The 21,975-nt window shown below is 37.5% G+C and overlaps 1 protein-coding gene across 4 annotated transcripts in view; it reads left to right on the top strand.

Moving 5' to 3' along the window:
• The first annotated feature begins 219 nt into the window (after positions 1-219).
• LOC135615207 (uncharacterized) overlaps positions 220-21,975 on the top strand; it is a 77,502-nt gene continuing 55,746 nt past the window's right edge. The window contains exons 1-13 of one of the 4 annotated variants that reach the window (XR_010487909.1): positions 220-544; positions 993-1,178; positions 3,364-3,453; positions 5,299-5,372; positions 5,462-5,617; positions 5,808-5,925; positions 6,173-6,228; positions 8,017-8,071; positions 8,159-8,215; positions 8,314-8,415; positions 11,722-11,802; positions 11,907-11,959; positions 15,345-15,417. Coding sequence is in view for 3 of the 4 variants with exons in the window: in XM_065113394.1 (XP_064969466.1) it covers positions 440-544; positions 993-1,178; positions 3,364-3,453; positions 5,299-5,372; positions 5,462-5,617; positions 5,808-5,925; positions 6,173-6,228; positions 8,017-8,071; positions 8,159-8,215; positions 8,314-8,415; positions 11,722-11,802; positions 11,907-11,959; positions 15,345-15,417 (1,206 nt within the window). In the remaining variant the exon portion in view is untranslated. Of the gene's footprint in view, positions 545-992; positions 1,179-3,363; positions 3,454-5,298; positions 5,373-5,461; positions 5,618-5,807; positions 5,926-6,172; positions 6,229-8,016; positions 8,072-8,158; positions 8,216-8,313; positions 8,416-11,721; positions 11,803-11,906; positions 11,960-15,344; positions 15,418-21,975 lie in introns of those variants that run through there. The other 3 variants (XM_065113394.1, XM_065113393.1, XM_065113395.1) reach the window with 3 other exon arrangements.

Below are 21,975 nucleotides of genomic sequence, written 5' to 3'. Positions count from 1 at the left end.
GCTCTGATGCCTTCTTTATAAAAATCAGCCTGTTAATTTCAAGTGGTAGTTTTACCTCAAAACGTTTTCGGGTGGTTTATTGCTTTGTATCATCGTTCGCTGCCTGCCTGTTAACCTCAAAAAAGTGCGATGCCCTCGAACCCGTTTAGATCTCTGGTTAAAGCCGTCAGATGAAGATCAGACGACTGGCACGCTCGTTTCGTCTCACAGTTATCGTGGTTCGCCACGACGAAATCAAAAGCGAAGGCGAGAAAGTGAAACTCACCACTTGGTTGTTTTCTTCTTCCTCCGTCTTTCGCGATCTCGCGATGCGTCGTCCCTCTCTTTCTTCTCTCCGAAGCTTTCTTCTCCCTTCCTCGAGATCCGAACCCTAACCCTCCTCCGTTTCTCTGATCGGAGTGACACTAGCTAGAGGAATCAACCTCTTCCGAGGTAAGGGATGGCTTTTATGGCGGTGCTCGAGTCCGATCTGCGGGCGCTGTCTGTCGAAGCCCGCCGAAGGTATCCGGCTGTGAAGGATGCCGCGGAGCATGCGATCTTGAAGGTGACCGTCGGTCTTTGTTCGGATCTGAAATATATGATTTCTCCACAGTTACATATGAGAAAGATTTTGCTTGATTAGTTTGTGATTTAGGTCTTATTGCTTCAATTCAGTTGTAATTTTCTTTTTATCCCACGAAAATAATTTTTGAGGTTTATTACTTAGACGGGCAATGTGTGGAATAGTTTTGATACATAGACATTCTGATTAACCCATATATTTTGCATTTCCTGTGCTAAATGTTTTGAAGTTATAATCTTGATTCTTGAACTATGTATCAAAAGTTTTGTGTCAGATCTGATCGAGTCGCCGAACTCATTGAACATGCCTTTTCTTTTTATGGAACTGTTCCTAATCACTTTAGTAAATCGTTGTTGCCTTCTTTAACTCTGTTTCTGGGTGTAGCAACTGCTTATGTTCTAATGCCACGTTCTCATGGTGTTATCTTCAGCTTCGCTCCTTGTCAAGTCCAAATGAAATTGCTCACAATGAGGACATATTGCTCATATTTTTGATGGCTTGTGATGTTAAGTCAGTAAAACTTAGTGTCATCGGACTTTCTTGTTTGCAAAAGCTCATAGCACATGATGCTGTTACGCCATCAGCTGTGAAATATATACTTTCCACCTTGAAAGAGGTAAAATTCTCATTGAACATGCATTCAACTTCCAAACATTTTATATATAAATTCAGTGCCTGTATTTCACTATCCATTTATCTATGCTCTATGAGTGCCTGGTCCAAGAAAGGTATCCTTGTACTTGAAGCAAAATTGCTGGGGGTCCATGGCTTGTGGTGGCTGTACGAACACTCCTATCATACAAAGTTCTTTATATTCTTTTCTTCTCCAATGCTTCTTAAGTTTGTTATGTATAATATTACTATTATTGGGATTTTAGATTCTGATACTAATAATGTTAGAACATGAACTAGAAAAACACTATTTCCCATCATCCTAAAGATTCTAATGTTAATATGATTTGGGGTTAGGTGGCTTGAACCTTACTGTCTCTTTAGGTGGGTTAGTGTTAACTCTTTTTTGATGCTTTGGCAAGAGAGTTCTCTATTGCCAACAAGAAGCTATTGTACAAACTAGAAACTCCTGTTTTGGGAGCCCAAAGAAGCTACTTTTATGGTAAAAAGAAATAATTATATCTGTGATGTGTCACCTTTTTGATTTCTTGTTGTATATAAGAGTAAATGCTCCTTGGTTTGCCTGCACTTTGTTTTATTTTTTCTTGTATCTTTGTGCAAATTGTTTTCCTACTTAGGAAGGCCAATTTTCTTTTTCTAATTTAGATATGTCAAAATATATGTAGGCTTCTCTCTGAGGTTTATGCTTCATGAAAGTCACTATACAAAATGTTTGCATATCGATCCATAAGATTGATGAGCCTGATTTTATTGGGCTCATATGGATGGACATTAAAGAGTCACTTAGGTTAACTGGAGCAGATAACCTGCAATGATGATTCCTGAAGCTGTAAAGTGATGGATTAGTAGAGAACAACTAAGAAACTGAGTAAATAGATGTGATAAGGTTTAAATCAGTAAGTTAGATCGTGGATCTTTATTTAGATTGTTTTAAATGGAGTACAAACAGCGATTTCAATAGGCGCGCTCGGGCAAGGCGAGGCGAGGCCTGAGCGCCTCGCTTCAAAGAGGCGTCGCCTAGGCGCTCGCCCGAGCCCAGGCGTCGGGCGCTTCGGGCGAGTGCCCGAGTTAAACCAGGCGACCGAACCAATGTTTTACATTTGGTTCGGTCTCCGGTGCTTCAGTCGGTTCGATTGAACCAACTAAAGCATCGATATTAGCCTCCCAACATCCCTCTCGTGACTTCCCCAACCCTAACCCTGCTCGTGATTCTGCCGCAGACATTTCCTCTCTATTGCCGCTGCCTCTCTCCGCTATCGTTGCCTGTCTTCGTTGTTGTTGCTCTCCGTTGCCACTGTCGCTGCTGCCGTTGTCACTATCGTCGCTCCCGCTCTCGCTCTTGCTACCGCTGCTGTTTCTCTCAATCAGCAACCTTAGTCTTACTCTTACACCGCTGCCGTTGCTCGCTGCTATCGCTGCCACTACCGCTACTGTCGCTGCTTGCCACTATCGTCGCTCCCACTCCCGCTGCCATTGCCGCTACTGTTACTCTTACTCCCTCTACTCACATCGACTTGATAGTGTATACCGTTAATGGTATATTAACAGTATACTGTTAACTGTATACTAGTAACAATATTTTTTTATTTATTAGATTAATAATATATTATTTTGATTTTAATACTGCTAATTTTTATTTATTTAAATTTTTTTTATTGTTTTGAATTTTGAGATTTTTTGTTAATGTGATATTGTGATTTTTTAAGATTTTTTTAATTTAATATCATATTTTTATTTAAATAATTATATTTATTAATTGATTTATATATTTTTATATTTTAGCGTCTCGTTTCGTTCCGGCGAGCGCCTAGCGCCTCGGACGTTTTTGCACCTTGGCGCCTTTTGGCGCCTAGCGCTTTTTAAATCACTGAGTACAAAACATTAAAGAATCTGGTCAGTAATAAATATGCTAATAGGTGATACATTTATTAACAATGTAAGTTAATTTTTAGCATTATTTTTATGCACATTTATGGGGTTTATTTTGAGGAGTTTTTGCATCAGAAGCTTTTCACCTCCTTTTGTTGTGACAATATCAATGTAGTGATCCAACCATATGATATTGTAGCTTGTGTAAGGATACTTAGATAATATTTATTGATTATTATTATTGTCGTTATAGTCTTTTGGAATATTTTACTATGATGTTTTTGATATGCTTTTTTCAGCATGCTGAGATGACAGATGAGAGTGTTCAGCTTAAAACCTTGCAGACTATCTTAATTGTATTCCAGTCACATTTGCATCCTTTAGAGGAGGTGAGCAAAAAATGACATATTCATAATCTTTTCTTTTTTCCTTTAGCCCGATTAAAAGATTGTGATTAGCATGCATATCTATATTCTTGCCGTCTTAAGTTATAATCCTTGAAAACTTGTTTAAGTGAAAACAACCTTTATTGTAGTTTTGGTTGCTCTTTTGAGTGAATTTCTTTTATGCAATTGCTAGATAAGAATGAGATAAACAATTGTTTTTTTTTTCTTTTCAAGTGTTCTAGATGATTGTTTCACTGGCTGGTTATGGTTGAAGATAAAAAATAAATCTTTGATGCTTTCAACTATAACTAATTAAGTACATGATATCTGACAAACTTTGGCTTTTAATTGAAGAGCTAGGATATTAGTTTGACATTATGATAAACAACATCAAACAATTGATGAATCTAGATCATCACTCATTAAGAAGAAGATTCTTTTAGTAGAATATTGGTGAAATATAATAAAATGTCATCACTGTTATTTATTAACCTTAATTTGATTTTCTCTCAAATATGAAGATACGTGTACAATAATCTATATTTCTGTGTACATATGTATATTTTTCTTTTCCTCTAGCTAAAATGAACATTTAAGAGAAATAAATTCCTTTGGAGTCCCTAGTAAATGCCCATCTCCCAAGTATCTTAGAAGTATTCAATTGTAAGTGATTATTTATAGAATCAAATTTCTTCAGGGAAAAAGTTTTAAAATGCATTTAACTATAGATGACAAGTACCAAAGCTGTATAGGTACTCAAAGGTGCCATAAGAATTTTGAAGTATTTAACATGTATCTGAATCTAGTCCATGAATATAATAGAGTGCCAGTGATAAATCTGGATCATATAGATATGGCCTCGAGGATCATGAGAAAAAAAGGTGTACATCCAAAATTTTCACTTAAAAAACAAGACAAGCTGCCTCAATGATCTATCATTGAAATGTGGTGTGAAGAATAGTTTTGATTGGCAAGTGTCTCAAAGTTTCATACAATTGACTTTTGCAAAACTAAAGATTGATGAAATACCCATATCTACGATTAGAATATCAGTCTAGCACCAAGAGGGGGCAGGACACAAAGGCAGGAAACAAGGGGAAGTAGGCAGCTACGAGCAGATGCTCACATTATTGGAGAGAGTTGCAAGGATAGCTGGTGATGGCAAGCAAGGTGGAATTGAGGTTGTAGGAGGCAGTGGAAAGGAAGCGGCCATTGATGAGGTTGCTAGGTGCTTTTTTTTGTGTTTTGGAGGGGTGTGTCTGTGTGCGTGTGGTAGGGGAGCTGACTCCAGTGCATTTGGTAGGTGTAGGTGGTGCAGACATATCAACAACATCCGGTGGCAGCGGACATTAGCATCGCATGCAAAGGGTCATGTGGGAGGCCCAGTCCAGGTTGTATGGCCACTGTTGGTGTTGGAGTGAGCAGCTAGCAATAGGCAAAATTGGTACTGATCGAGCATTTTACTATTGTTATTGGTGGATTAATGTGTTGAGTGAAAGATCACAAGTGGGCGGATGTGATTCGACTTTATAAGAGATCATATACTAGTACTTGGTGGTTAGCATATTGCTTGGTACAACTTAGCATCGTATGTGTATATGTGGACAAACATGCATACAGACATGTCCGGGTATGTGTACATTTTGTAAGGTATTATCATTACATGTTTGCACATTTATGTTTTACTTTTCAGGGTTTCTATAACATGCCTTTTGTAGTAGTACCTTCTATATAATTACTGAGAACATGACCACTAAAAGTTCTATTTTTTTTCTTTATAGTGCCAATATGTTCATAGAGCAGCTGTTATTTAGATGATCACTTATGGCGAATATTTGTACTTTTTAGGACAACATGGCTCAAGCTCTTGGTATATGTCTCCGTCTACTTGAGAGCAGTCGATCTTCTGACAGTGTGCGCAAGTGTGTATTTTAGAAAGCTATCTTAATACCCTGACCTGAGTCGAGCTTTATTTTTTAACTGTCTCTTATTTGCATTTGTTGTGGGTCAGTACTGCTGCAGCTACATTCAGGCAGGCCGTAGCTCTTATTTTTGATAGCGTTGCTTACATTGAATCACTTCCTCCTGGCAAAATTGGTTCCAGCAGTCACACGTCTCGAGCTAGTACCATTATGGATGATATTAGCCGTAGTTTCAATAACTCAGTGTATGTAATTCTTTCTCTTGCCTGTTTCTCTTATTTATGATTTTTATTGCAATGATAATTTTGCCATGTGTTTTATGCATATTTTCATTCTCTAATATAGCATGTGCAAGTGTTATTGAAATTGGTATTCACATAATTTTGAGCTTGGCCTTTTGTTACTTCATCATTTAGCTTACTTGAACTTTTGCAGGTCACTTGATAGTGATTTTGTTTCTGAAGGGCCAGCAAAGCGAGAAGGTCTTAGTAAAGTTGGTAAACTTGGACTTCGACTGCTTGAGGACCTGACAGCACTTGCTGCAGGTGGATCTGTATGTGTTGAATGAATCAATGAGCTTTTTATTGCAAAGTTTTTTCTTTTATGAATGCTTTAAAAGAAATAAAACATTATTATTATTTTGCACTAGTAGTTATCTCCCAAGATTTATTTTTTTCATCAATAAGCCATGTCCTACTGGTTTCCTTTAACTGTTATATGCCTACTGTTCTTTGTCTTCTGTGAAGGTAGAAAATATGCACACTAATGATCTGAGTACCTTTCACTTTTGTCTTTGTCAGGCGATCTGGTTGCGAGTTATTTCACTTCAACGGGCATTTGCTCTTGATATACTTGAGTAATGATTTTATTATGCCCTTTTAAATTATTTTTTCACATGATATCCTGATTTAATTTGCCTATTGCCGCCTGAACATTTTTATTTCTTAATTTATGATTTTCTATATCTTCTTTTGCTCTTGCCATTATTCTAATTACGTTTCTAGCATTGTTTCTTTTCATGTAGACTACTCTTACTCCATGTACATCTTTTTTACTATAAGCAAGGGACAGTTGTACTGACATATCTATGCAATTTCACTCAAGTCAGTCGTTAAAGTTTGATGCTCTAATATTTGTAAATAGAATTCACAAAAGTCAACTCTTCTTTTTTCCCATGTGTTTCTATTTGAAGCTCAAATTATTTCCCATGATTCTGCTGCTGGGAAATATCATTGAATATAAGCCTTTAAATTTTGGTGCTCTCACCAGTCATTTTTTTGTTTGTCAATGATGATGTTGTTCTCGAAAAGGGTTTTCCATTGAAAATAATGTCATTATATATGACATAGACCATCATGAGCTGCCCCTTACGTTCCTTGTTACTAGGTTGTGCATACAAGTATTACATAAAATCTCATTGAATGGCTTCTGAACTTTTTGTCACAATTTTTGCATCACTAGGTCTGGTTTTTATTTCTCATGCTGATAAATGTAAGATATTTTTAAATGTGCTTCTAAGGAATTATTATTACTTTATGTTCAACCACCTATATACTTATGTTTTCTTTTTATATCCTGATTGCCTGTAGCCTTATTGAAACACCAATTTCTCCTTTTTATCTTTTCTGTTTTCTCTTCGTACAAAAAATCGACAGAGCATTCAATGGCCACATGCAACCCAAAAGGTTTATTACATTGTTTATGCTCCACTCCAATTCATCAAGACATGTTGTTAGTTAATTATATTATTTAATTGAAAACTGAGTTGAATGATTGATAAAAAAAGAACAGTCTTGTAGACTATGCTGACTGATGACATATCCTTATGACAAATCAATTTTCTAGATATTTTGCTACATTAGTTATTACCTTGTTACTATTGGTACTTGTGAGCTATCTATTTATTTTTTTCGTGCTTTTGGAGGAACCACGACTTTGGAGAAAGAGGGCTTTTTGTTGAATTTTTCTGTAGACACATTTGCCTTATAAAATTTTTGAGCATGCTGATTTTAAATTTGTTTTTAACGTATATCTCAGTCATGATGTATTATAGGTCTTTATAGAAGGTGCACCTTCTTTCAAGAGCTACCAAATTCTTTCTCATAACCCCATTAGTTGTTGATTAATTGAATGAAAATTATTTTTAAATACTTTAACCATTTGACTTCATATCTGTTCTATATATTTTGAATTTCTTATTTTTTGTTTCTGAGTTTATGCTCACTTGCTACCATAATTAGATGGTGCAGTCAATAAGTTTGATATATAAAAAAAACATAGCATCCCACACATGGTATCTGGTGGGAAAACATCCGTTGATCTATGTGCTTACTAATGGTAGACATGAACATAGTATCCGGTTGATTTAGACTTCCTAAGATTTTATGAACATTGTTGCTATCACATAGAAAAGATGCAGGAAGATTTACAACTAGCTCTTCATTAGGTTAGCTACGTTCCGGTATAGAACTTTCCTTGCAATCCTTTGTGCTTTCATTAGTTGATGGATACATATATACACATTTGTACATATGCTTATACATAAATATATATACACATTTTATGGAACATAGAATGTGCAAATTATAAGCCAAATGATTTTATCTGTCACTCTAGCATCTGTCCTTATTTGTGTCCATTGCAGGTTCATTTTGTCCAACTACACAGCAATGTTTCAAAAGTTAATACCTTATGAAAAGGTTTTGTGTCACATTTTTTGTTATCTTCGTAGTCAAAATCTCTCCATTTTGGATCTTCAATCCTTTTGAATGCATTTGATACATCAGGTCATGCGCCACCAAATATGTTCTCTTCTTATGACTTCGCTGCGAACAAATGCTGAGGTAGTCTACTACTCTACTTCAGTTTTATGTTTGCTGTTGTGGACATTGATCTAACTTATGTTCACATCTTGTTAATATGTTTTCCCATTCAAAATCAGCTTGAAGGGGAAGCTGGGGAACCCACATTTCGACGATTGGTCTTACGAGCTGTTGCAAATGTTATCAGAATGTATTCTTTATCCCTTGTTACAGAAAGTGAGGTATACATTTTGTTACTCAGCTTAATGTGCCCATGCTTGGTTATATGCAAATATTTGTTACTTCTATGACTAGGGCTGATGCATAATCCATTCCAAGCTATGTACCCTGCTAGTAAATAAATGTGAGTACCATGGTTGTTACATAGTGGTGATTGCTATGCTCAGGCATGGTGTTGTAAATACGGTAATGCACTCAAGCAACCTAATGTGGCCTAGGACAAACATCGGCATTCTACCTAGTGTTTGCTGTAATAGTGTGAACTGTGGCATAGTGCCATTTAGTTACTATAATGGGCTTGGGATATGTGACATGAGTTTGATATTTCAGCATACATTTTACCATTTTTCTTCCTCAGGCAATCTTTTATTATATTTTGACTGTCTGTTTCATGGTCCATATTGATTAAGAAATCCTATATGTTTAGACTTAAAAAGAAAGTTGATGCTCCAGTGGCCAAAACATTTTTCTGGATCAAGGATTCAGTATTTAACTATTGGCAGCATTTGGCGTTTCTATAAATTGTTCAGTTAGAGTGGAATTATCCTACTGGCATCCATTTTGTGCTGGCTTGACGCCTTGACTTAGGGTGTGATGGTTTGGACTTTGGATACCAAATGGAGTCTCATAATTATTATCATGTTGATGTAGTATGTCTTGTTTGGTATGTGTCACTGAGAGGTTGTGATGCCCAAATTAATTCCACAACAAAAGTGGATGGTAGGTGGTTGTTGGTATTTGAGGCTGGATGAGATATTTTAGATCGCATGGTTCAAGTATAAATGTATAATAATTCCATTGAATCAGGTTGTGACAGCATGTGCAAAATCATTGATGTGAAACTAATAAGATCTTTTAATTTCAATTACATGTACTGTTTGATTATTTTGAATTATGCATCATTGATGGAGCTCTCTGAAACATCGTGAACAGATAGGGCATCTGTCTAAAATTTTGACAGAACATCTAGCTAGATTTTTTAAATCAAGAATTCCAGAGAAACAGGTATCCATGCTTAGACTTATTATTGCAGCTTATTATGCTTAAACAGGTATGAAAATGATATGTTAGTATATGACAAATCTTGAAAAAGGTTAGGAAATGACATGACATTGACATGGATGCTTACCATTTTTATGTTATATTATTTCATATGGTCATTTTTCGCTTTTAGATCATTGATTTGAACATTGGCCACATCACCCTGTACGTTCTTATATTTACTCTCTGATCCACATACTAGTTAGTCAATATTGGTAGTAAGTTATTCTTTTTGTAGAACTAAACATTCTTGTATGATAAAAGCACTTGAAATTTGGAAGCACGATTTCCTTTAATGGTCATGCTCACGGTTTGATGTATTGCCTGATACAGTATGACATGGGCAATACATATTGGTCCATCAACTCGTCAGCTGTTCAATACACGGACACTGTTAGGGGTTGTAGAGGGCAGTACACCTCTTGTATCACCCGATGCAGTTGGAACTTGACCGTTGGTCATACAACTGTCAGATTTCAACCAAATAATGGTTGGATTTCGGCCGTATTGATCTCCTCTGGTCATACCAGGTCCCAGTGTTCAAATTGGCTCTTAGGTCCTGTTTTGGCCCTTTAAATTCTCCTCCCTCCCCCACTTTTACTCACTCTCATTCACTATCATTCTCACTCTGTCACTCATTCAGTTTTTCATACTTATAACCTATTTTCTATTCATTTATGACTTAGATACATATTATTCTTATCTAAATATAATTTATACACCAAGAAATTAGGATTTAGGAGAACCCTAAAGCAGTTTTTTTTTTTGAATTTTGGCCATTTTTTGCCCTTTTTTCTGAACACTGGTACATGAACACTGGTACATAGTGGCCATGTTCGGCCCTTTTTTCGGAACATTGGTATGCTGGTACTGACCGATCATCCAATGCAGCCGGTCAACATGAGATGGCATTCCTTGGTGGCTTGGTCATGCTTTCCTTTGGTTGGTGTCTTGAAATTTTCATTCAGACATTTGCATTTTTGTGTTTTATGCTATGTATGACCCTAAAAATGCGCACAAAAGATATGTATCTATCAATTATACTAACATGATTAATAAAAAAATTAAAATAAAGTAGTCATTGGTGTTAGAACTGTAGTAAGTGTATCTAGCAAGATTTCTGTTATGATAGGATTGCATCAAGAATCAGTTTAAGTTGACATTGGCAATGGATAATCTTGTTAGCCATACGTAGGATAGACACAATGGTAATGTTATTCGTAGATGATATTGTGTTGCTTGATGAGAGTTTTGTTTACATTATTTCTTAATTTGAGTTATAAAGACAAACCTTAGAAACTTGACATTTTAAATTAAGTAGGATTAAGTACCATGATACCTAGAGAGAGGATGAAGAGGAAGAGAAGGAGAAGAAGAGAAGGAGAAGAGGACGAGGAGTGGAAGGAAGAGGTGACTTAGGAAGAGGACTGGTTGGGCTGACAACAAGGGGCGGCAAGTTATGCACGATGCAAGTGATGGGTGGTGCACAATGTGAGTGATGGGTGTTGCGAGGAAGTGAGCATGAGGGAGATTGAGAGAAGGGCACCAGGGGTTGCTTTATTCTAACCCAAAATTAGAAAAAGAAAAGACTGAATCGGACCGGGTAAGCTTGTTTAGGAGGGTTGCCATCCAGTAATTACTGAAACAGCCTTGAATCTCCTGAAAAAGGGTGGCTTTCATGCGGGTTGAGGCTTGGACCAATAAATACCACCCAGTACACACCAATCCAGCGAAATTTAAAACCTTGTTTGTTGTTTGTTCACCGGCAGTGGTAGATTAAACTTTTTATGGATTTATATCTGGCTGTTATTTTGATAGTTCAAATTAGTTTCTGGTTTAATCTTTTTTATTCTGGCATTCTATTCCAGTGACCTCTGTGTTTTTGTATTGTTTTTATTTTCAAACCATATGATCCTTTTCAATTCACACATAGATCTGAGTTTTTTGTGGCAAAGTCAAGTTGACGACAAAATTTGATAATCTCTTTGCAGAACAATGTTCAGATCTCAGACCCTTTTAGAAAATAAAACAATGATAATTGTTAAGCTAATTTTTTATACATAGACCAGATTGTAGAGCTGAATCAACTTTGGTTTTGTGGTATCATAATTTGGTAAAGACGACTGAATCCTAAAGGAACTACTGAACTACCATGATGTGTGACCATTGTTTTCTGCTATGTCATTATTTCTCTTACTCCAGACATGACCGCTGCTGAATCTGGAAACATATTCTTCAACTAACATCAGGGAACTTTGTTTTTACAGGTATTTTTAAATATGTTGGTAAAAGTAACCCGTCTTGACTTGCCACTGTGGCATCGGATACTTGTGCTTGAAGTCTTGAGGGTAACTTTTCAACAACTTAATCTGTGACTAGTTACTGTGTTTCTTTTGAACTATTCTATAAAATTCTGGAGTGATTGAGAGCTACCCCTTTTTACCATTTCAAGGGTTTTTGTGTTGAAGCAAGGACGTTAGGTCTGCTCTTTTGGAATTTTGATATGTAAGTTTTAAGAGTTCTTTTCTTGCTCATTTATTAATGGATTTGTTAGATTGCTGGTCATCTTCAAATTATCCATGAGATTTTGCCTTTATGTAGCATTTGTATTTATGTTTAACCGACACTGATTGAATTGATTTTTTGTACTGCATGGATACAATTTTACATTGATATTTCTTATTGGATATTTTGGTCAAGACTAGATTTTGCTATTTGACATTTGATTGGACACACCAGTTTCCTATAGGTGTATTAGTCGGTTGGTCGTGAACTTGAAATGCTAAATCACTTGAAAACCTTGCCAAAGTGAGACTTAGCCTGGTAGGAAGTTATAAAGGATGACACCTGTTTTTTTTCTTTCTATCTTATTTAGCCTAGTTAGTTCCAACTTAGTACAACTTGCAACTTTTGCATTTAGGTAAAATAGCACATACTTGAAGAATAACAATCTTATATATGATTGAAATATGAAAATGCAATTTCTATTTTTTACTAAAGTAAATTTTAATGGTTTAGGATTGTCAGTATAGAAAGTAGAAATAAAAGTTTAGAAGGCAGTACCTTCAAAATATTTCACAACCCTGATACCTATTGTAAGAAGCAATCCAGTTAGCAGCACTATTACCACAAAATAAGCATGCTTAGTGACAAATTATTCATGTCTTGTAATCCGGAATGCCTCATACTGCCATCCATTCTGTCCAACCAAGGAGGGGCAGTTACCTTCCTCAAGCGACAACTACTACCCAAACCTGGTGCAGTTGTAATATTGGTAGTTCATGCTATAGATGATTCCCTGAATTGACTTGGTCCATTGCCAGTAGTGGCCACTGCTTTACTCATATTGCAAGTCCCTCGATCACTGCTCATATTGTCCTCCAGGGAAGCATGTATGCCGGCTGTGAGGTCCGGATCGACGTCAACCCTTGTACTCATCATAGACCTTTCAACTCTGTAGTCTGCCAGTTCATCCTGGCTGGCCTTTTTTTGCAGCTTGGTGCTTTCCCATCATCAAGTTCTTCTCGAAAGGCCCTTCTTATCTCTTGAGGAACTTTTGTGCATTTCGCGACATTATGAAATCCATTGGTCAAATGCTGTGTTATTTGGGTTATTCCTCCTAATGATGCCATTTGGGGTATGTACCTTAAATCAACCATTAATTATGTGTTAGTGGAATAATAGAGCCTTAATTAGTCATTCATTTCTTTATCTAAGAACAATAAACATGCTAAAATGACCCTAAAATTACCTCTATTTAGCCCTTAGTTATGTGTTAATGGAATAATAAACCCTTAACTTCTCATTCATGTCTTAATCTAGCAATATTAAACATGCTAGAACAAGTCATCAATTACCTCCAAATTGTCCTTTGTAAACGGAATATTAACCGTTAATTCATCTTTTTATTTCATAATCATGCAACATGAAACATGCTACAATGAGCCTTTAACTACATCTAATTAGTCCTTAATTATGTGAACATGAAACAATAAACCCTTATTTCTTGGATAATTCTCTAATCAAGTAAGAATAAATATGCGACAATAAGCCCTTGATTACCTATAAGCCCTTAATTATGTGTACGTGGAAGAAAAAGCTCTTAATTGATGGATAATTTCTTAATAAAAAACATACCAGAATTACACCTTAATTGTGTCTAATTAGTCCTTAATTAAATGTATGTGGAAGAATAAGCCCTTATCCCTTAATTTTCGTATCACAAAGAATAAACATTTCTTTAACCTAATTACATAAAATTTTCTTAGGGGTCAGGTTTTGGTCTACACTGATTTGAAGACAAGATTGGATCTTTAGATTTAAGCCCTCTTTGAATGCAAATCAACCTTCCCTGATTGTTTTGGAAGGTTATTGAGAAGATCTAAGCCTGGTTTGTATTTCAGCCATCAAATAGGTCACTACTGGTCCGAACTGGCCAGTACAATCGGATTTTAATTTCTCATATTTAATACAATACTTTGTGGGTGTAAATCTCAAAAGATGCTATTACTTGCTTTGGTTGGCAGGGAATGTTTCAAAAAAGTCTTTATTAAGGTCAATGGTTTGAGATGTAAAAATGGGTATAACAAAAGTTGGCAGCGGAGGGAGTTTAAGTAAACATACCAAGAGAATCTTAAGTCTGAAGAAAAAATGTTGTTTGCGTGATACATTTAAAAGTCTTATTACTTAAGAAAGCAAGTGTTCTTTTTGTAATCACAATATTCATGAAATTTTGTTGATTTAGTACTGAAGTTGATAATTTTATGTGTACAATATAAGTTAGACGATGGTGGTAATTATTTTCCCAAATAGAAACTAGTTTTGAGTTTTGAAATTCTTAGGTACACTGGTTACTGCCAAACAATTTTTCTAAGTTCTTGGGATTTGACCAGTGATCCAACTGTATCTAACAATGCCATATGATACAGCATTTAACCTCAGAAGCCTTGGATAACACAAAATCATTCTTAAGTAGTTTATTTTATGTAGTTTATTGTTTCTTGTGTTGTTGGAATTTCTAAAAACAACGTTTCACCATAAGCTCCTACATTTATCCACACAGAGAAATGCTTAATTTAATATCTACAAGTATTGAAAGGACTGCCTGAAATGGGCCAGTAGTTTTATATACGAAATTATAATTGTGTTGTTGTTCTTCTGTGAACTTTATGAAAAATTATCTCGGATTTTGGAAATTCAAAAGACATATTGGGACAAACAATTATATACTTTGTTAGTCACACGCCTTAAATTCTAAGATACCTCTGTTTTGTTAGAACTGATGCAGTTGTAACATAAAACCACCCCAAGATTCAGAATTCACAATCTCCTTTTACCACCGGGTGCAAATAAGACCACAGTCAAATTTGTCTTCCAGGATAAAAGGTGCCCCCAAAGTTGCATTTTTCTGACTACAAATATCCTTTTTGTAAGTTTCAAAGCTCAAGTGATGTAGTCTATGTCTAATAACAGTTTGCACAGCCTATGGCGTAGCCGAAATGTCTTGTATGTCCCATTAATTTTTCCTTAACCAATTTGGGATTATTCTTCGATCCCATCACAAAAAGAGAAAGCTAATGTTTGTGATTGAAGTGAAATGTAATTAGAATTTCTCATTATTTTTGGAAGCATTTCAATGATTCTTGTTGTGTTAAGCGATATGGGAATGCATTTGGTTTTTCTGTGAAACTCAAGAAATGATAGTTGCCTGTTGTGAAATGGTACTAGCTTTTAAGTCAATCTGTTCTTTTCTTGCAAGCTTTCGTTTACTGTGAATGTAAATTGCCATGTGAATAGACTTTCATGTATCATCAAGTCTAAGCTTTATTGAACCAATTCATGGTTTTCTTGCCTTGTATTTTGCTGCACTATCTCATTTTGTTTTGCCCAGGAATCCAAAAAACACAAATGTTGTGGAGAACATGGTGAAAGCACTTGCTAGAGTAGTTTCCACCATCCAAATGGTATTCGTTTCACTTCCCTTCTTATTTTTTTGTGAAATTATTTTTGGCCTATATTGTTACATTTCTTGAGTTATGCCTATCGTGTTACATTTTTTATTACTAGGTAGGAGAAACCTATCAAGACATCATTTCATTAAGCTTATATGATAATGATTACAAGTTCCAAAAAAGAAAAAGATGTAATAACACTAGTAAAGCAATAGAGTAGGATATGTTCTTCATGAAATTGATTCTCTTGTGAAAAAGTTGCTGAAGAAAAAAAATCTATGGTTATTAAGAATTTAAGATGTGAGAGATCTAGTAAAAGTTCTTGCATTTTTATTTTTCCAAATGTTTTAGCATGTAACAATGAATAATCCATCCCAACAAAATTCCTCCAATTGCCTTAAACAAGATTGTAGGAAAGTGGCTGTAATTCAAACTTTGAAAATTCCTCCTTTGCATATTATAAGGGGGAACATAAACAGGATGTTACCAGTGACCATGCAAGATTAGTTGCACTTTCTTCGGTGCCTGTCAATGATTTCAATAGGCGCTCGGGCGCTCGCCTAAACGCTTGGGCGAGGCGAGGCGAGGCCCGAGCGCCTCGCTTCATTTCCAAGCGACGTGCTTCAAAGAGGCACTACATAGGCGCTCGCCCGAGCCCAGGTGTTGGGCGCTTCCGGCGAGCGCTCGGGTTAAACCAGGTGACCGAACCAACGTTTTAGGTTTGTTTCGGTCTTCGGTGCTTTAGTTGGTTCAATCGAACCAACTAAAGCATCGATATCAGCCTTCCTCTTGCGACTTTCCAACCCTAACCCTGCTTGTCGCTCCCGCTTCCGCTCCTGCTTCCGCTCCCGCTTCCGCTCCCACTTCCGCTGCTACTGCTCCCGCTGCCGTTGCTTGCTGCCACTGTCGCCGCTCTCCGCTCCCACTATCGCCGCTGCCGCTACCGTTGCCGTTGCTCGCTGCTACCACTACCGCTGCCACTGTCGCTGCTCGTCGCTCCCGCTCCCGCTGTCGCAGCTCGCTGCTACCGTTGCCATTGTCGTCGCTCGTCGTTCCCGCTCCTGCTGTCGCTGTCGCTACTCGTCGCTGCTGCTCTCAGTCAGTAGCCTCGATAGTATACTGTGAAATACTAGTAATAGTGTTTTTATTTATTAGATTAATAATATATTTTTTGATTTTAATACTGTTAATTTTTATTTATTTGAAATTATTGTTATTGTTTTGAATTTTGAGACTTTTTGTTAATGTGATATTGTGATTTTGCAAGATTTTCTTAATTTAATATCATATTTTTATTTAAATAATTATATTTATTAATTATATTATATATTTTTATATTTTAGCGCCTCGCGTCGCTCGGGCTAGCTCCTAGCGCCTCGGGCGTTTTTGGATCTTGGTTCCTTTTGGCGCTTAGTGTTTTTTAAATCATTGGTGCCTGTTAACTATAATGCCATTTTTATAAAATTTTTGCTTTTGTCGGCCTAATTTGGAGTATCCTCAAGTTGGTCTAATGTAAGAAATATTTATCAATTCAACAACGTATGAAAGATTAACTTAAATGGTTGTTTGAAGGGTACTATTTGAAGGAGATTCTGTCAATCCTCATCGTCAGTAGAGATACAACGATTGATATTGGCTTTGAAATAAACGAATTTCCAGGCCATGCTGTAAGGAACTCCAGGCTGATAAATTATGAGATATATATATCAATTCAAGAACTTATGGAAGATCAACTGAAATGTTTTAGAAGAGGACCTTTTCCTGTACATCCTGTCAACCTTCTCATCTTCAATAGAAATACATATGATTGATCCTGACAGTGAGTTGTAACAATTCCCTGTGATGAAGGAATTCCTGGGCCAAGAAGTTGCAAGTAACTCAAACCTGTGCTGCTTAATTAGTACGGCTAGCTTTTCTTACCAGAAATCTATATCCGAGTTTCATAATGATAAGTTGCAGTCTTCAGAGGAAGACGCAAGTGATTGATAGGAAAGTTGCAGAGAACCACCAAGATTCTTTGCGAGTGATCTTCCCAACATTTCTCCTCTAGCATGATGACTTTGGTAGACTTTGTCAAAACGTTGATTGACAAATCTTAAACTGACTCAAAATAGTACAGAACCAGTTTCAACATAACAGTAAAGTAACTTCAAAATATTTTAGAGGGTTTAAATTGAATAAGAATTACTGGTCTGATCCCTCTGATTTAGCATCTTTTCCCAACCATGAGAGTCCGTACAAGATAATTGACAAAAAGGATATAAAGAAGAGAGAGTGGCGCACTTGTGTTAGGCTATTGCTATGAATAAATTGCTTTTTTAATATCCTATATACTAATATTACAGAGTTTTTGAGACGAGGTAGTGCTTGATGAGTTGGATTGTTCTGCATTCATGTCTTTTTTATTTAAAAATATTAATTTTTAAAATTTTCTATTAATGGCACTGCCATAAACTTGCTTTTAGTTGTTTAATTTAGCTTTTTTAATTTTTGACCAAGCTGAATATGGATTTTCATTTTTGTTGAATGTTTTCCCCAATAAATTTGATCATTATGCCATCAGTTGAGCAATAGCTATGCTTTATATAGCTTGAGTTATGTCAGCTAATAAGAACTGCTCAACTCTTCCACGCTTCCCATAGCTTCTACTGCTGTAGCTAGTTTGGCGGGAACAATCCCAACTCCATGTTGAAAGTTTCCACCACTCATATGATTTGATTCGCAAGGAAGCTTTTATTGTATGTACTATTGTGCCTTATATACGCCCATGCGGCCTATATTCCATTATGACAGCTCCATCATAAAGGTAGACCTCCTACACAATGAAAAATATTGCAATTTTTACAATCCCTATTATACTCCCTTTCTTGAATGCTAACTTGAGTGTAGCTGTGGCCTTGCCGGGCATATATCTAATGCATCTGTTCCTACTTTGGTAGTATAAGCTCCATGTATGATTATCACGTTAGACTCCTGACATAGTGTTCCTTAGCATAAGGTCATGACCAGCGATTTAAAAAGGCGCTCGGGCGCTCGCCTAGGCGCTCGGGCGAGGCGAGGCGAGGCTCGTGTGCCTCGCTAATCTCCCAGGTGGCGTGCTTCAAACAGGCGCCGCCTGGGCGCTCGCTCGAGCCCAGGCGTTGGGCACTTCGGGCGAGCGCCTAGGTTAACCGAGGCGACCAAACTAGGATTTTAGGTCTGGTTCGGTCCTGGTTCGGTCTCCGATGGTTAGTTGGTTCAATTGAACCAACTAAAATTGCTATAAGTGACAACCGAACCTTAACCCTCGCCGCTGCTGCTCCCGATCTCGATCCCGCTGCTCGTCGCTGTCTCTGCTTGCAAATGCTGTCGCTGTCGCCGCTCGCCACTGTCGCTACTCGCAAACGCTGCCGCTATCGCCGCTCGCGCCACCCGCTGCTCGCCGCTCTTGCTCCTGCTGCCGCTGCTCGTTGCTGTCGCTGCTCGCAAACGCTGCCGCTGCCGCTGTCGTTGCTCGCAAACGCTGTCGCTGTCGCTGCTCGCAAACGCTGCCGCTATCGCCGCTCGCGCCTCCCGCTCCCGCTGCTCGCCGCTGCCGTTGTCGCCGCCCGCCGCTGCCTCCTTACACTCCGCTACCGCTGCCGCTTCCTCTTTTCTCAATCAGCAGGCACAACACCCCCTTACACTTCCTTCTTCTCCTTTTGTTAACAGTATACAGTATACTGTTAATATTGTTAGGTTTATTTGAAATTATTAATTTTTAATACTGTTAATAGATTTTCTTAATTTAATAGCATATTTTAATTTAAAATTTTAAATAATTATATTTATTAATTATATTATATATTTTTATATTTTAGCGTCTCGCTTCGCTCGGGCGAGCGCTTGGGTGAGCGCCTAGCGCCTCGGGCGTTTTTGGACCTTGGCGCCTAATGCTTTTTAAATCACTGGTCATGACCAGTATCCTCAATCCCAATAGGATGACCCAAAAGGATGATGATAAATGATTTTGTATTGTCATAGGATAATCGACAATTCAACATGAGTCCAGCCAAGAAGCAAGGACTTCCATATTAATTTTGAAAATACAGTTAAGAAGGCTGATTGCTTTAAATCCAATTCTAGTTCATTTATGTTTGAAAAAATAGTTTTTTTTTTATATGGCTTTCTTCTGGACCCAACCTTCCTTGCTGATTTCTCTCTTCTTTCTTTTCACTATGGGATATTATATTTTCTATAATATTATTTTCTTATTGAGATAGAGATTGGCAGCCTTCTGACCATTTTTCTTGAAAGGAAAAATATTGACTCTACCAAGTACAAATGATTATTTATTTTTGGAAGAGGTCATAGATAATGTTTTACCTATTGGACATTATTATTTTTTTTGAAAAGGAAAAACTGCTATAGGTTACCCGGACCTTGCAGGTCCCTCAAAATTGCATCATGCTCCTCGGTTGGAGGAGGATCAAAAAATCTTGCAGCAATGGCAAGGTTGTGACTAGTAGTGTTTACCAATATGTTAATGTGGACCCAGCCTAGAACATTGAAAGACTTGGCTATAGTAAGGATGTAATTACAGAGGTTTCACCTGTTGGACATGATTAATTATCTAAATTTCTGAAAGAAAACTATTTTGACTTCTGTCCAAGTTTGGATCTTTTATCTGTTCGGATCAAGAGCGGCACTAAGAGGGGGGGTGAATTAGTGCAGTGGAAAATTTTCTCGATTTTAAAAGTCTTTGTTTCGATCAAGGTTCGCCATACCGATGTGTACCGCTCGGTACGGGCGGTACGTACCGGTCCGAGAGGCGACCGGTACGCGGACCGCCCTCTACCGGGCGGTACACCAAAAAAAGCTTGTATCGGGCGGTAACGGTCGAAATTTCGACCATTACCGCCCGGTACCATTCGGTAACGGTCGATTTCGACCGTTATCGCCCGATACCACTCGGTAACGGTCGAAATCGACCGGTACCACTCGGTAACGGTCGAAATCGACCGTTACCACACTGTAGCAGTGCTACAGTGCTCCAACGGTCAAATTGACCGTTGTAGCCATTTCTCCTCCTATTTAAACTAATCTTCTCTCCCCTATTTCATTATACACTCTTAAACTCTCTCTCAAACATTTCTTTTCTCTCATAAACTCTATAAAACAACGATTTGTGAATTCAATCAAGGTAAATTTGGGAAGATTAAGAGGAAGAACTTTCTAATCAAGAGGTATGAGTCAAACTGCTCGAGGAACTACCGATACCCAACGGTCACACTCGTCCGCCCAACGTGCAAAGGCAAAGGGGAAGGCAATAGCATCAGTTGCATCGTTGGAAAGAATCGAGTCGGGCGACGAGACACCTTCACAATCACATTCTCTTTCTCGTTCGGTCCAGAGACATGACAGCAACACGGACATCAGTGCCTCAACAGATGATGGCGGTGATACCGGGCAGTCGTTGGTCTCGTCTGCACAACTTGAGGGTGGTGAATGGACTGAGGAGCAATATTTTACACATGCCACTCAAGATTTAGATCATGGAACTCGACAAGGTACTGGTTAAGTTTATGCGCGGAAGGGAAAGGAGAAGGGGAAGGGGAAGGGGAAGGGGAAGGGGAAGGCAGTGGATGAATATGAACAAATGCGACAGAGCATACATGATATAGACACAGAAAGAGACTCATCGTATTCACAGCCATCGTATTATGAAGAATTATATGGGCAACAACAGTATGGTGATAGTTGGTCATCCTTCTCTGAGCAACAGCATGATACAGAACAACACCAATATATGCCTCAAGAGCTGCCTCGGACAAATATGATTTATGACGATCAATCTACGATCAGTACCACATTGATGCATCAATGGCATACGGTGTATCAATACACTATGTCATGTGATCAATTTCATGATTGGGTCAAACAAACGTATCATATTGATATGTATCGGATCGAGGACCCCGATCCACCACCCGTGGAGGCCTGTCGTTCGTTTTGGTGGTAGAATTAACAATCAGGTATATCTAGATATATGATTATTTAATTCATTTGAATTTTAGAGTTTATATTGTAACAAAATAGTCTAACAATTCAACTGATTTTTCTATAGATATTTCAATCTATAACGAGCTGAAATACGAACCTCGAACAAGACTACCTCAAAGCCCGAAAAAGAAATGTGATGCTATTTTTACCAAATTTACATTGATTTTGCTAAACTTATATTATTACTATATTTATTTGTAACTTGAAAACTCTATCCTAACTTTTTTTTTAATTTTCAGGTATTTTCGGAGGGATAAATCGGTGAAATCAGGTGTACCGAGCGGTACACCTCGGTATACCGCTCGGTACGCCGTACCGTACCGTACCGAGCCAGCGTCGAAACGCCGGTACGGTACGGTTCGGCGAACCTTGGTTTCGATTAAAATCGATTCTGACGAAAATTATTTCGATACAATCCCTTTCGGAGAGAAATTGAATTTGAAAGCTTTCGTAAAAGTGCAAGAAGAAGATTAAGGAGGTTTGTAGTAATGTAAATTACACAAATAAAAAGTACACTAGAATGTAGAGTGGTTCGGTCGAAGTGACCTA

Source organism: Musa acuminata, chromosome BXJ2-6 (genome assembly GCF_036884655.1).
Source record: "Musa acuminata AAA Group cultivar baxijiao chromosome BXJ2-6, Cavendish_Baxijiao_AAA, whole genome shotgun sequence".
NCBI classification, from domain to species: Eukaryota; Viridiplantae; Streptophyta; class Magnoliopsida; order Zingiberales; family Musaceae; genus Musa; species Musa acuminata.
This window is presented reverse-complemented; position numbering and strand designations above follow the sequence as displayed.